Source organism: Alexandromys fortis, unplaced genomic scaffold, assembly GCF_014885135.2.
Source record: "Alexandromys fortis isolate MF-2015 unplaced genomic scaffold, M_Fortis_MF-2015_v1.1 scaffold_87, whole genome shotgun sequence".
Classification (NCBI taxonomy): domain Eukaryota; kingdom Metazoa; phylum Chordata; class Mammalia; order Rodentia; family Cricetidae; genus Alexandromys; species Alexandromys fortis.
Window position 1 is genome coordinate 5,041,563 of NW_026067971.1, and position 15,975 is coordinate 5,057,537.

General features: G+C 37.8%; 1 protein-coding gene across 2 annotated transcripts in view; it reads left to right on the forward strand.

The window, feature by feature from the left end:
• LOC126509738 (ATP-binding cassette sub-family G member 3-like) overlaps positions 1-14,951 on the forward strand; it is a 42,713-nt gene extending 27,762 nt beyond the window's left edge. For both annotated transcript variants that reach the window (XM_050155823.1, XM_050155824.1), the window contains exons 10-16: positions 110-192; positions 4,670-4,759; positions 6,209-6,333; positions 8,884-9,038; positions 10,470-10,559; positions 12,625-12,710; positions 14,532-14,951. In XM_050155823.1, the coding sequence (XP_050011780.1) occupies positions 110-192; positions 4,670-4,759; positions 6,209-6,333; positions 8,884-9,038; positions 10,470-10,559; positions 12,625-12,710; positions 14,532-14,685 (783 nt within the window). In that variant the 3' untranslated portion in view covers positions 14,686-14,951. The remainder of the gene's footprint in view (positions 1-109; positions 193-4,669; positions 4,760-6,208; positions 6,334-8,883; positions 9,039-10,469; positions 10,560-12,624; positions 12,711-14,531) is intronic.
• Positions 14,952-15,975: the final 1,024 nt, after the last annotated feature.

The window sequence follows — 15,975 nt, forward strand, 5'->3', positions numbered from 1 at the left end:
GCATATTGTATATTCTTCCAGGGACTCTGGCCAAAATATACTGTTTTCCTTACTGGAGAGATTTGATTAGGAAAAATAATGAAATTTTTTTCCTCTATTTTTTTGAAAGGTAATTATCACAATCATAGTTGCTGTCATTTTGGTTACTCCTTTCAGTTCCTTACAAAATGATTGTACAGAAGCCCAGAAGAGGTAAGAAAATGAAAAAAATACTATCACTTTGTTCAAACTCAGTTAAAACCATTAAGAATTAGAACTAGAATTCATCACAAGAACAGAGTAAACATTTTATCATTTCATTATGTGATAGGGAGTGTTGGTACATTGAAAACTGATTGAGAGAACTTATGATTTCACATGTGTTTGAGTATAGATAGTGTGTAACTACATATACCACACATTTCACATTGTGCCCATTTTAGTGTATGGAGGAACTTCATGTTATGCAACTATCACCACACTCTAAATGTAGGTCATTGTTTTCATCTTCCCATATAGAATCCCACAGCTCTGAAAGAAGACTCCCCCTACTACCCCTTTCTGATTCCTGGCATCAACCATTCTACTTTCTGTCGCTGAATATTACTAATGTGGGAACTCTGAATTGGAGTCACACAAGTGTCTGTGTTTTGGTGTTGTTTGTATGTGTTTTGGCTGGCTTGTTTCCATTAGTATGATATCCTCAGGGCTCATCAAAGTATGTCATATGTGAGGATTCCTTGGGCTCTGTATGGCGGAATAACAGTTCATTGTGTGAACATGCTGAGTTGTTTCCCATTCGTTATGGCTGGAAATGTGCTTTGCTCTCACCTTTGGTTGCTATGAACCATGCTCCTGAGTGTACAAGTCCATCTGTTTGAGCCCTGGACTTTTGTTCTTTGAGGTAGAAAGCAAGAGTTGCTAAATCATAGGCGATTGGGTTAATTGAGAAACTACTATCCAGTCTCCAACCCCACTGTACTATTTTATATCCTCACCAGCACAACACAAGAACTCCAATATGTGCACATCCTCACCCACCCTTATAATATTTCTTGTTTTGAATAAGATATCAAAGAAAAATGAATCATAATTTATTGGATAGTTTATGGAGTATCTGTATAACCTGTTTTCCCATTTTAAATTTGAATGTTTTCTTTTCATTCCAAAAGTATTTATTTATTTATCTAGTATGTGTATTTGTGCGAGCATTTGTGTTCTACACCATGCATGTGGAGATCAGAGGACAATTGACAAGAGATGACTCTTCCACCAAATGGGTTTCAAGGATTGTACCCAAGTTCATTAAGCTTGGTGGCAGTCATCTTACCTCCTGACTCAACCATCTAATTGGCCCTTAATTTTTCAATAATAATGAGGTATAATAGTTTCCTTTCTGAGATGTGAATCCCCTACCAGAAACAAACATGATTCACATTTATTTCTTCGCTTCTATGCATTTCTTTTTTATGCTGTTTATAATGTCTTGGTGCATAAATGTTTTAGTTTACCTATTTATTCTTCTTTTGTTGCCCCGGAGACAATTTTCTGGACTATATAAGGTTTGTTGGATTGTGAGTGTGGGTTAATAGGAAGAGATTCGGATTTTCTTCTTGACTTGCCATATGGATGTCACTTTTGTGGTCCTTGTCTTGCTTGAGCTATAATGTGGTTTTATAGATATTCTTTCATCTCCAAACTTTTTAATGACTATAGCATGTTCCCAACATAGTTTCTCATCAGGATCAAAATTTATAGGATTTTTGTTGCAATTTATGTTTGGCACACCACTATTTGTTCATCTGAGCTTCCTTCCTGATGCTCACAGCCTCAGCGTACCACCTGATGGTCAGAGAGGCTTGATCATGGAAATACTGTTGATTTGGTGTGTGTGTGTGTGTGTGTGTGTGTGTGTGTGTGTATGTGTGTGCGTATGTGTGTGTGTTATATTTACACTCAGTCCAAAGGAAACACACAGAGGTCTACATTAATTATAACCTGGTTGGCCTGTTAGCTCAGGCTTTCTTATAACTAATTCTTACATCTTAAATTGGCCAATAATTCTTGTCTGTGTTAGCCACGTGGCTTGGTACCTTTTATCAGTGAGGCATTCTCATCTTTCTTCCTCTTGGTCCGAGTGACAACTGCAGACTGAGCCTTTCCTCTTACCAGAATTCTCCTGTTCTGGTCGCCCTACCCTGGTCAATTAGCATTTTATTAAACCAGTACAAATGACAAATCTTTACAGGATATGAGACCATTGTCCCACAGCAATTTACAGATTTCTTCCAGGTGCACTCATGTTTAGGTGAGGATATACACGTGCATGCTAGTGATCATGCATGTATCTGCATGTGGAGGTCAGAAGTTGATGCCAGGCTTTCCTTGATGACCCCCCACACACACTTTTTTTTAAGGCAGGTCCCTCACTAAACTGGCAGCTCATTGACTTGGCTAGATTGGCTGGCCCATAATCTCCAAGTGTCAACCTCTGTACCCTTCATCTCTGGGTTTACAAATAGGAAGTACTGTGTCTGGACACTTTCACACGGGTCCTATGTATCTAAATTCTGGTCCTTATGGCTGCATGGCAGAAACTTTCCTGAATGGTTCAGCGCCACAGCCTCCAAAATCTGTTTTGATAGGTGGAAAACACTGATTAATTTTGAAGAAAAGAATAAACATGAAAATCATCTCTATGAATTGCCTTCTGTGTGGATCAGAAGTTAGTCTGTAGTGAGATGACTGCTACAGCGTTACCAGGCTGAAACATATTAGTGCTACACCTTAAATATGTAGCTATACATTGTCAATCTACAATTATACAATCTAAAAAATCATATAGAAATTACATGTGTTGTATACGGTTAAGCTAGCCAAGGCAATAAAGTTCCCTTTCTAAGTTCTTGTTTTTTTTTCCGGTAAAAACATATGAAAGTAAACACAGATTGAAACTTGAGCACAATATTTTGGAGACAGAGAGAAGAAGAATGCACTGAACACCAGAAAATGAGTGTGTGTGGAAATGGAAAAGTGGGCAGAGAGAGAAAGTTGTATGTTTAGTAAAGTCAAATAGGAAAGCCTTGAAAGCAAGACTGGCTCATTAGGAGAGGAGGAGAAACCCAGGTCCTCTCCTCTATGGTTGATAATGTGGTACTCAGAACAGGTCCTCTGCTCTTGTTTGGTCATTAATGGCAGGACCACATTTGTGACCTGAAAGGCAAAGAGCTTGTCATATAGCCCAGGCTGACCTAGGCCTGCCACTTTCCTCATGCATCTGTCTCCCAAGTTCCAGTATCTTGGGAGTACTGCTTCCTGCTTTTCTTAGAGTCTTACCCATGCTTAACTTGTCTTTTTCTTTTTCATCCTTTTCTTTAATCTGGCCTTTGGTAGATTACAAAATTGAATTTTTCTTTGATATATGAGGAAACTAATACATCTAAGGTCCCCCTCATCTGATCTGATATCTAACTGTGTACCTAGATAAAGAGTCACTGACCTCTGACTTCCTTGAAAAGATGCTATGTAGCAGACTCTTAGGATCCAGCTCTACCATCTGTCTTAGAGGAACCTGACATGTATTTCCAAAAAACCAGATCACTCCAAAGGGCTTCCTCCTGCTTACCATCCCCTATCAGTGTGTATAAATTATTTCTTCATAAATAAGCATGACTGAATTTATTTTTGAGAACTTTGGAAACACTGCAAAGAGTTAATTATCATATTTTAGGGATAATAATCAACGCTTTAACAATGTTTCTACAGTTGATATTTGTAGTAAGCTGTTGAGTGGGTATTCCCCCACTATTCCATGTTTTTCATTTTTACATTTTTTAAAAGCAAAGTGGCCAAATAGATGTTCAGACATTTTGGAGTTTTATTTATCTTTATGTTTCTTTCTTTATACATTAGGAATGATGCTTTCCAACTTTAAATTGAAGTGATGGTTTGGGCTGCTATGACTGAATATCACAGTGTCAGTAGATTTCAAAACAAATATGTCTCCATACTACAGTGTGAGAGTGTGGTGAGGATTCTTTCCTAGGTTCTTCCTGTCTGGTCACCTTCTCTCAGCTCTCTCGTGGGAGACACTGAAATGCTGTTTCTTCCCATGATGAGGACACAAATGACATCCGGGGGCTTCACTCTCATGATTTCATGTAAAACCAATTAAGTTCTAAATCACATACTCTAGAATCATTATATTAAGGATCATTATCCAATTGTTGGACTTTAGAGGACACACTTCAAATAATAGACACTGCTGTGGCAACAGAGAGCTGAATAATTCATGGGACTCATATTTCCTGAACTTTTTAGTCAGAACAGTTCCACATTTTCCTTCTTTTTTTTAAATACTTATTTTATTTTTATATGTACGAGTGTTTGCCTGTATAGATGTATATTTACTGTGTATGTGCCATTAGACCTGTGGAGATCAGTGCAACATATTGGCTGGAATTGGAAGGACAGATGGTTGTGAGCCACCATGTATGTACTGACAACTAAACCTGTGTCCTTTGCAAGAGCAACAAGCACTCTTTATTGCTGAGCTCATCTCGCAGTCTTGCTTTTTTTTTTTCTTAAGTCTATGTTATGTTATTTAATCTATGGAATAAGCTCTGTTGGAAAAAAAGCATTCTAATATTAAATTTTCTGTTTTCTTTTTGCCTCCATTCTCTCCCTGCAGAGCTGTCTTGCTCCTTTTGCTTACAGGTTTTGAATGTATCACAAGCATGTCTTCCAGAGAGCTCTTTATGATTGACAGGGATCACTTTCTGTGAGTATCCTCTACTTTTGAGAAGGCATCAGAGGTTGGCGATCAAGTTGATTACAGTCATAGTGAAGCCTAGGATGTTATCTCATGAAATAACAGCATATTTTTCCTTTTTCTCTTGTTTAGCTGAAGAGTAAGTAAATTATGAAAGATTGAATTCATCATTCTTGGGGTCCCATCTTTACATTCTTAAGTATGTAAAGATATTACTAATATTAATGAAAACTGGATGAGAAACCAAGAGCAGAGGGGTCTGCTATTCAGTAAATGTTTCAGATATGTGGTGTTGTCCCCAGACCTCAGTGCTGTAGACAACGCAGTAGTAATGGAGTGAAAAAAAATCACAGGATATTCATGATGCCCCCGAAGAAGGATGTCAGGGGTTTCATAGAGCTTGGGTGTAGTGGGTTCAGCAGCCCATTGGAGCTAGAGAGTACAGCTGCAAAAGAATCGGGGTCCTCTTGATGCAGGGCTGGAAAGAGCCAGACAGCAGCCACATATAAAAGAGCTGGTTATCCCCCATGGTTTTCAAACATTGAAGAACCTTTTCCTGGTGACCTGTGCTTAGGAGTCCCTGTTCTCAAAGATGGCAAAGATTTGCCTGTAAGTACATTCCAAGGAGAGGAGTCATCAGGGAGCAGTTGAGGGACCTGCACAGCCAGTAGAGTGCTGACTCTGTGTGCACACAATTCTGTGTTAGAGTCACAGTACCACAAAACCCTGAGCATGGCTGTATTTCTTTAATCCCAGAAGTTGGGGCTTGGGGCTAGGGTAGAGGCAGGATGGTCATACTTGGCTACATATGGAATTTAGAGCCAGCCTGCTCTGGTGATCCTGTATCAAAAAAAAAAAAAAAAAACAGAGATGAAATGAAGACACTAGGAGGGAAAAGAAGAGCTTGGTATTGGTATTTGGAAGGGCTAGGAAGGAAAAGGATTAGGTTTGGTGTCTGGTAAAGATTCATGGTTGTAAAGAGAGATTATTGAAGAATGCATCTGTCCTAAAGTGGGAGTAGCAGAAAAGAAGGATGTGGTGCCCTGAAGCTGCACTGTAACCTCAGAGTGACAGTGTCACCTTCTTCATAAGAACTGGAAGGAGAGAAGTCTCCATGACCAGTGTCTGAGGTGAGGTACAAATGAGCTGCTCCTCAGGGAACCAGCTTCAGAGGGGCAGAGACTCTGGGAAGAGTGGGCACACTGGGCTGTTTCCCTGGAGAGGCTGTTGTATGCCCAGAGTGGACAAAAGAGGGGAGAGTTCTCTGATGGGGAGAATCATAGTGAGAATGTCATAAGGATGATGGCCTAGAGATGCTGGTCTCTAAGATGGGGACATGTGTGGGAGTCAGCCTGGGTAATAGGGGACATTGTCCTGTTAGACTCCCTGTGGTAGCAGATGTCAGTGTAGTCTTCTGTACTAATTTAAGGATGTATAACATGATCTTTGTCTCTGTAGACATGAGCACACCAGTGGATACTACAGAGTGTCATCATATTTTCTTGGGAAATTGCTGGGTGATCTGGTACCCAGGAGGTTATTGCCAAATATTATATTTACTGTTATACTTTTCAGCATAGCAGGTAAGTTGAGAAATGCGTCTTTACTCTTGGGGGAACATGTTTTTGGTTTGTACAACTTGGGCAAGCCTGAAGTAGAAGAAAATAAGTAGAAATGAATGTCTATATTGTGTGACATCTAAAACAAGAGTTCAGTGAGAGAAAAACCTCCAAGACCTGTTAACAAATTATTACAAAAACTGTTTATGAAACTGTGCTTTTGTTAAGAGATTTTGTGCAGTATAATGACTGAATAAATAACATACATTTCAGACAGTGCCAAATGAGTAAAATCATTGAGATATCTCTCCATATATTTTTTTTCTTTATTTCTGTGTTTGTCTCTCTCTGTGTGTGTATGTATGTGAGTGTGTGTGTGTGTGTGTGTGTGCTCTAAGTGAAGGCTGTACCTGGGGAGGTCAGAAGAACTGAGTTACAGAATAACCACTGTAGGAATCCAGGGCCTCTAAAATAAAAACACATATTTTCAATCATGAGTCATCTTTCTAGCCCAGCTGTGCATTTTTCTCTGTGTTTCTGTCTGACTCTATATGTTAATAAAATATAGAAAAGTATATAATATGCCATACATATGTATGTGTGTAAAAAACATAAACATATACAGTGCATTGTGCTACCTAATCTTACAAAGAGAAAGGATACTGAATATGAGGTTTGTTGAAATTATATAATATGTATAGTTATTGCAAATATGTACACCAATTCATTTGTTCATTATGGTTGAGCTTCACTTTCAACTATTTGTTCAGCATTTCCATACTTTTAACACACACATACACCCACACATTTACACACAAGCACATACATGCATATACAACATAGAGAGACAGATATACACACAGACTTGTATATACACTCACACAGACACACACACACTCATAGACACTCATACACACATACACACTGTCACACTTTCAAATATAAATACTGATACAGCTTAGACTTTGTTTTATAGAAAATTGATCATTCAGAGCCAGTCATTAAGGCCATGGGATGGTTGTGGGTAAATGTGCTTATCTTGCAAGTCTGACAATCTGAATTTGATCATCAGAATCCACAGTGGATGAGAGAATCACTCCAGAAACATCTCATTCAACTCCACATACATATCATGACACGTGCATACCATGTCATTGCTCACCATGGCCCATGTACACCATGGCATATGCATACTATGGTGCATACACACCATGGCACATATACACCACGGCACATGCACACCATGGTATATACACAACATAGCACATGCACACATGCCTCATGCACACTATGACACATGCACACTATGGCACATATACATGGAACGTTCGTACCATGGCACATGTACATCATGTCAATGCACACCATGGCACATACACAACACGGCACATGCAGGCCACAGCTCATTCACACCATGGCACACGCACACCATGGAACATGCACAACTCGGCACATGCACAGCCATAATCACTCATCTATCATACACACCATGATAATCAAATTAATAACTTTTGAAATAATTAGGCAAGGAGCTCAACTTCTGCAAACTCTAACTTGTGTCCTTATGACTATTATAGATACACAGGACTTTGCATGGCTCATAGCATTAGCTCCATAAAGATTACAAATCAGTTTGTGGAACTTATTGCTTTCTTCCAGAGCAGTTACATGGTGATTTCCTAGGAAAACTTAAACTGGAGGCATTCTCCTGTCCTCTAGATATTAAACCACTGCAAGGTTGCTTAATCTTCAACTCAGCTTTCAGTATACCAAGAAACCTGGAGGCAGGGAGTGAAGCAGAAACCATGGAGGAGTGCTGCTTACTGGCTTGTTCCTAATGGGTTATTTAGCCTTATTTATTACAGATTCCAGGAACAACTGCCCAGGGATAGTTGAGGCTACCTCTTTCCATATGACCCTAGCTTGTGTTAAATTTACAAAAATTAACCGGCACACTACTGATCTCATTAGTTTTACTAGCACAATCATGATAAACACAGGAAAATGAGAACAAGAATGTTTTCTTTTGTTAATTCTCCTGTAAGAGAAAACAGAATATTTGGCAAGTTGTGTTCCCTGGAGCTCTACATGTCAGGATCTCATAAATTGCTTGTAATTATTTATAAAAAAGAATAGACATTATATGGAAGGTATTATGTGGCAAGTGTAAAAATAAAGCCATATGATGAGCCTGTAGTGATGGCTCATTGGTTAGGAGCACTTGCTGAACCCCACAACCCCCAAATTTGGTTCCCAACACCCCCATCATCAGGGCTATAGTCACAGCTCTAGGAGAGCTGATGTCTCCAAAGGTAACTGCAGACATATGACATACATTCCCACAGACACACATTAACATACACTTGAATTAAAACAGAATAAATCTTTACAAATTAAGAGAAGTTTATGTAATCACCTGGAAGGAAGCAATTAAATTGGAGCCCATGATTAGTAGGATGACTGTAAAATTGTTACAAGTCTTTTTGGTGATTGAAGTATTACTTGAAACATGTACAGTTGTCTGGATTTCAGTAGCTGGACTGATCACACATCTTTTTTTTTTTTGTTTCTTAGGAGTAAAAACAGATGTGAAGGGTTTCTTCACTATGATATTTATTGTCTTGATGTTGGCTTATTCTGCCAGTTCGCTGCCACTGTCTTTAGGAGCAGGGGAGAATGTAGCAGCTATACCAACACAATTTATAACCACCTATTTTATGTTCATGATGGTGAGTATGACTTATGTTTCTCTAAGAGGAAAAGTTTTCTTGTGCTCCATTTTGCACATAAAACCTACTTGATACATCAGGACTTGAAACAGGAGGCTTTATTCTAAAGCTTATTATGGTCTGTAGAAGAGAAGGAGCTGCTGCCTTTCCTCCTAGGCTTTGTAGTTACTGCTCTGATGTAGTCCTGTGATGTGGTTGACATGCCCTTTTTAGTGAGCTCTTAGCAGACATTTCTTGGGATTATTTTACAAAACCATAATAAATTTGAGAAAGTGGCATGATTTCCCACTACAAGACAGATTGCAACCTTTCTTTCATCTTGGTGTAAGAGACTTGCCTGCTGTTTTAACCATATCATAGGTGATTTGGTTTATTCAATTGTCTCTAATGGAAAAGCCAAGGTCATGGTCAATGCAATTGTGCAGCACTAGGAGTCAATCTCAGTGTTCACTTGTTTTCTGAAAGCTGATAGAAATAGAAATAGTTTCCAGATTCCTAAGTACTTATCAGTTACCAGTTTTAGCACACTTCTGCTCAATGCTTGTAATTGGTTATCCAGTCTTAGTCTTTCATGCCCATAAATTACATACTTAATGTAAATAAATCAATAATCTGATAAATGGAACCATTTCCCACATTTTCCCCAAAGGCATGTCAAGTAAATGGAAAGATTGATGTAGTGTGTTAATGTTCATATTCTTTCTGCTAGTGCAGGAGCTTACTGTAGCTTGGCAATGGTGGATTTATGTCCTTGAGAACATGCAAAGTTTTATTTTATTTTCTATTTATATGGTCATATCTGTATGGCCATTCTGTAATGCAAACATATCCTATCTTAAGGAGTTCACAGCTATGCTTCCCCCTATATGAGAGGACACAGAAGGTAGTAAAGTTTTCTAGAGTCTGCTGTTCTTGTTCCCAGATGTGCAGGAAAGCCCACTGAAAGCCTCTTATCAATAGAGAAGATGAATTATTCCTCATCCAACAGCCATTTTGTATATTCTAGTGTACTTAAGTCTAGATAGGGCAAATTTCTTGTGATCTTCACAGTTATCCCTTGTTCATCATTCATAATACCTACATAAATTAAATATTATAAAGAATCTAAGAGGATGTAAATATGAAGGATAGGAGTATTGCAAGTTTAAAGGATGTGCATAATTTGAACATAGATTTCATGCCTTTTTAAAGATCACATAAGCATCTGAGAGTTACCTTCTGCAGAGGCAGGATAACAGTCCATCTTTTAAACCCACAAAGAGCCTTAACTTTGCAGACTGAAGAATTCTGTTTAGAGTACTGAAAAAATTCTTTAAAGAGCTGGTCTGAGCAGAAATGGTCAGAAGGATGAAGGGGTCTTGAAGAGGGAGTTTCTTGTCTAGAATTCTTAGTCCCTGGACTGGTTCTAATTTGTGGTTCTGTTCATTGCAGTTTATCTCAGGTCTGTCCCTACATTTCATGAACTTCATGCAGAACCTCTCATGGATTTACTACTTTAGCATTCCTCATTATGGCTTTACGGTAAGTTGTCCTGTCTGTCACTGTAACTGGGGTCTCAAACTGTAGTAACTGAATTGATTCTTACAATGCCTTTTCCCAGCTGTAATATCTAACCAGACACTGTCCAGAGATTTTCCTTCCAGAAACAAAAGTTAACAATTTTTCTGTTAGTTTTAGCCAAAAGTCAGTGAGTCATTTGGGATTTTCCCCAGTCACATGTTATTTGCGGAAAATTAAGGTTGAGAAAAATCCCAGTGTAAAGAGAAAGATAGACGATAGATGATGAAAAGCAAACAGTTGTGATTATACCCAATAAGGAAATTATGAAAAGATCAGGGACTGTGATAGTTTGTGCTAAGAAATTAAAAGAAACCGAAAATCCTGGGAGCCTTGCTCTTAATTGATCCAACAACCTGGAATGGATGTGTGAAGTCAGCCAAACAAAACTCTGACCACCTGTTTCAAACAAGTGGCCCATGTTAGCCTGAAACTTTTTTCTATAGTTTGCATGAACAGTTTTACAATCACTTTCCATTAGTTTGTTTAAGTTTAAGGAAAATTAATTTTTCCTTAATTTGTTTCATTAAGTTTCTAATAACAATTACAATAATTGCCACTTCGTTTCCTTACCTCATTTCCTTTCCATCTCCTGACTTTACCACTGGTAATCGTTACCTATTTGATTTGTATCTTTAATATTAGAAGAATAAGTAGTACAGCAAGCAACAAAGGTAGTTTTCTAATGAGGCACACCTAGAGGTAGAATAGTTGGCAGCAGTTGTGGTTACAGTGTAATACAAAGTGAACGAGAATTTTAGCTCTATTGGTTAATATTTAGCCATAGTCAAATTTAAACACTCACATTCAAGTCATCAGCCAAGACTGAATCAATACATTCTTCATTCTATACTCCTCTAATCTTCTATAAGGGACACACCAGGTTTTCTCCTGTCATCCTGAAAACTACATAATAGTTGGCACTGCTTATCTCTTGCTCTCATGTCCACTTCCTCTGAGTTTACTACAGCGTTGATGCCTACAGTATTGGCACAGCTATTAGAAATGAGGGCATTGTGGATCAATGTGATTTTGCTTGATTCCCTCTTCTTAGACTCTTCCCATTAACTCCTGATATCCTCTATTTGTTCTCATTACTCTTAGACCTCTGTGGTTAGAATCATTCTCTCCAGGGCAATTACATAAATATGTATGTCCTGAACTACAGTAACTCTTCCAAACTAGTCACCAGGTGCGTTAGAAAAACAGCATCCTGTTCTTAAGAATCCTGAATTCAGAGTTACACTTTAAACACCAAAGGCTTTAAGAACTGAAACAGACTGACTGCATATTTTTAACAACATCCCCTCTGGCTCACCCAGAGTAGAATCATCAGGGTAAAGTTTTCCTAATACAATAGCCATTTCATCTATGGCTCTAAGAAAGTGAAACTAAAGGTAACCAACAATATAATTTCTGTAAGAAAAACAAGGAGAGCAGGTAGCACATATGCTTTGGGGGTCATTCCCAGAATTATACAGTGAACTATCCATCAGCCTTACCAAAAAGGATTAAATTCTCCCTGGCCTTGCCAAAAGGAGAACTTGTTCAAGACGTCACATGGCCTCTGGAAAGAAACCATGTGATACCCAGAAACATATAGGTTTTGCCAAGCTATCTTTATAGTAAGTGAATCTTACCAGACTTTCTTACTCCCATTATCACAACTGATTTTGACGAAAATAAACAAGAATTATTGCCAATATAGATCAAGAGTGCTATTTTATTTACAATGTTTACATGGTTATGGACTTGGCAGAGAAGTAGGATATAGTACTGAGAAATTTAGACTATCTACTTCTTAGTAGCTGGGAAGCACCATCATTTCAAGGAAACTTTCTGAGTGTGGGAAGGGGCACTGCTTTTCTGGGCAGACTGAACTTTGTAGGAGTTTGTTTATTTTATTTTATTTTTTATTTTTTGCAAATTAAAGTCAAGATTGAACTTGAAGTCATAACTGTGTTTATTTTTTGGAAACTTATTAAAATCTTAAACTATTTGCCTTTCCTTGTTTCTGTTTGTGTTACAGGCTTTGATGCACAACGAATTTATGGGACAAAACTTCTGTCCAGAAAGAAACACATCAGAAGTCGGGAGATGTAAGAACTTTTTAATGTAAGTTTGAGTTCAGTGTTTCAAGGACATAGAATGCTACTAGACTCAGCAGGAAAATCCACCCTTTCCTGATTAACACTCCTTACCCTGCCTGTTTCCCAGAGTGAGATTGCAATCAATGCACACATGGCTGTATTTAAATCCTATTGCTATGTGGTGTAGAAAATTTTCAGAAAGGGTTCTTTTGGAGCATTTTGAAAATGATTTTGGTATCTTGATTGTGGATTTGAGTTCCTTGTTTCAGAACATTTAAGTTTGGCATAAGATGCTCTGATAGTTTACAAATGTATAAAGTTTCCATGTGTGTAAATTATGGCACCTGCGAATAGAGCCCAAAAATGTCAGGGCATCAAAGACTAAAGTGAGTCACCTTTGCCTGCCAGATTTCAGAGTATTTTCTCTGCCCCACACCCACACCATAGCCCCACACAGCTATGACTTTAAGAAAAAAAATGTGGTGCGTGTGTGTGTGTGTGTGTGTGTGTGTGTGTGTGTGTGTGTGTGTGTTTAGGAAAAATGTCCTATCAGAAGACTTTTCCTACAATGTAAAAATACACATTCCTCTTTGTTGAGAAGAAAATACCATGTTTGTCTAATGCCTTGAAAATACACTCACTTTCTATGATTGTTCTCAATGATTTTATTTTGATATATATGTGAGAGAGAAATATGCTGGTATGTTAAATCTCTTAAGGATTTCAAAATAATAATGACTAACAGTAACACAAACTTATGTTCAAATTGCTGATGAGAAACCAGATATGGGGGATATCTTATTTTCCACATCTCCTCTCTCCTCGTGTCATATGACATCCTTTTAATAGAAATTTCTTATGGTTTTCTAGTCAAGAGGTCTTGGATGGGTAAAGTAAAGCCTAGGAGGGCCATCTGCAGTTCTCATACTCACAAAAGAATTTTTCTCACAAAAGGAAGAAGAAATATTCCCTTTCAGTGGATATGAGGACTGTTATATCCCAAGATACACTCAGGGATGGAGACACACAGGGATGGAGTCACAGAGGGATGGAGACACATAGGGATGGATATATACATGGATTGAGACGCACACACAGGAATGGAGAGATACGGGCAGTAATTGTAGTGTATTCAGGACTTTTAGCAGCAGCTATTTTTCTAACCTGTGTCAGGGCTCCTGCATCCTGTTGTGCTTCAACTGATACCCAGGCTCTATCTATAGCCATGGGCGCCTGGGGATGTTCCAAAGCTGAGCATCCATGGTCGTCACTGCAGTCTTAGTACAGGAGTTGACAGCAGTTGACTAATGCTTGTCAGAAACCCCTAGTTCCCTTTGTTCTTTGGTCTAGAGTTTGATGCTGTGTTTTTTTTGTTTGTTTGTTTGTTTGTTTGTATGACTGTCTACTGAATTCTGTCAGCAGAATTACAAAAGTCTTTGATCTCTTAGAGTGTCTGTGTGTCATTAGGAAGGTGAGGTTTTCTGCTTCAGGAGAAACAAGTCCTTTATCCATCCATTTGCACTTTGAAGAGAGAGAAATGTTGTAGATTTAGAAATCTCTGATGACACCATAAACACTACAAAGTTGGATCTTGTATGACTCTCTAAACTCAGCCTTTGTGCCAATAGCTACACCTATTAGATGGTTTTTCAAATTAACAAAGGGACCTGATTCAAGTAGTTTATATTGATTATAGTACAAAATTGTAAGCACATCATTATGATTACCAATTAAATATACTGATGAAATTTTTAATAATGTACTGAAACTATGAGTTTTTAAAATAAAGGAACAGTGAACGTGTTGAATAAACTTTAATGTTACTTCTGTGTGTGTTGAATTACAGATGTTCTGGTGAAGAATACTTGATGACCAAGGGCATCGATCTCTCACCATGGGGCTTCTGGAAGAATCACGTGGCCTTAGCTTGTATAATGATTATTTTCTTATCAATAACCTATGGGCAGTTATTAGCTCTTACAAAAAAAAAAGAGTTTTAAATTAGTCTTCAATTTTCTTTGAATTAAACTGACATTAAAAACCTAAAATGTTGCCAGCAGGTGGTCATGTCTGAGGAGTAGATGGTGGCACTTGGATTTTGTGAGATTGGCTCACCAGAATTCAAGGCACTGATGTGTAAACCTCAGATAGGCAAGTTCCTGAAGGCTTTGGCTCCAGAATGTCTCCTGTTACTGTTGTACCTTTATAAATGTTTTACTGTATGTGGAACTTAATTTTCACCAGTAATACATAAAATATTTAATCATGCAAGGGAAATTGGAACCATGTTGTTTTTTTCTTGTATTTATTGTAATCATTCAGAAATTAGAAATAGAATGTAACCACACTAATTTTTATATTGCATGAAAAATTCTGCTGGGGTGTATAGTCTATACACCTACTAACAGGTAACAGTTATTGCAACTACTCCAGCTCAAAATCAACCATAGGTAAGATTTGTAATTTTAAATATAAATTATGAATTTATAATTTAAAAGGGCAATATGTTGGACAATCTAACCAAACAAAGTTTCAATAGCCTCTTTACTTACAGCATGTACAAGGTTTCACAAGACTTATATGATTTCCCTCCTACATCACTATTTTTGAATCTGAGGATTAGTCTTGTCCTCAATATTTTTTTCTTAAAAAATATGGTTTGATAATAGGGCTAAGAATGTGGCACTTTTAGAAATGGTACAGTCTTTACAGACTAAAACTAAGCCTCTCAAAAAAGAGGTCAGAACTCTGAAGAAGGATACAAACAATTTAACTAACAAAACTCAGTCAACTGAGGTACTTTTAGAAATGGTACAGACTGATAGTAATTTATTTAAAGGAAAATACAGTACTCTGGAGAAAGATATAGCCGATTTGGCAAGTAAAACCCAATTAATGACAGCAGGTGCTGAAACATTGGGATAATCCGTACTGTTGAAAGTATTAATCATACTCTGTCAAATGAGTATGACAGATTGACTGGTAGAATGTCTCTCTAGGAAGGTAATATGCATGCAATGAAGATTATGTTCAAAAATGAGACATTATCTCTACCTGACAGACTTCATAAATTGGAATCCTCAATAAGGGCACTAGAACAGAATACTGGACAGGCGATCCAGACTTTACAAAAGGCAGTGGTAAATAGATTTGAAAAGATTGAGGAATGTATTGAATTTGATAACCAGGGAAAAAATGTACAAAGACAAAATTTAGCCTCATTGGTATGTAAAAATCTCTAAGATAACTTCCCCAGAGTTCTCCCTGCCTTTCCAGTAATAACATCAAAA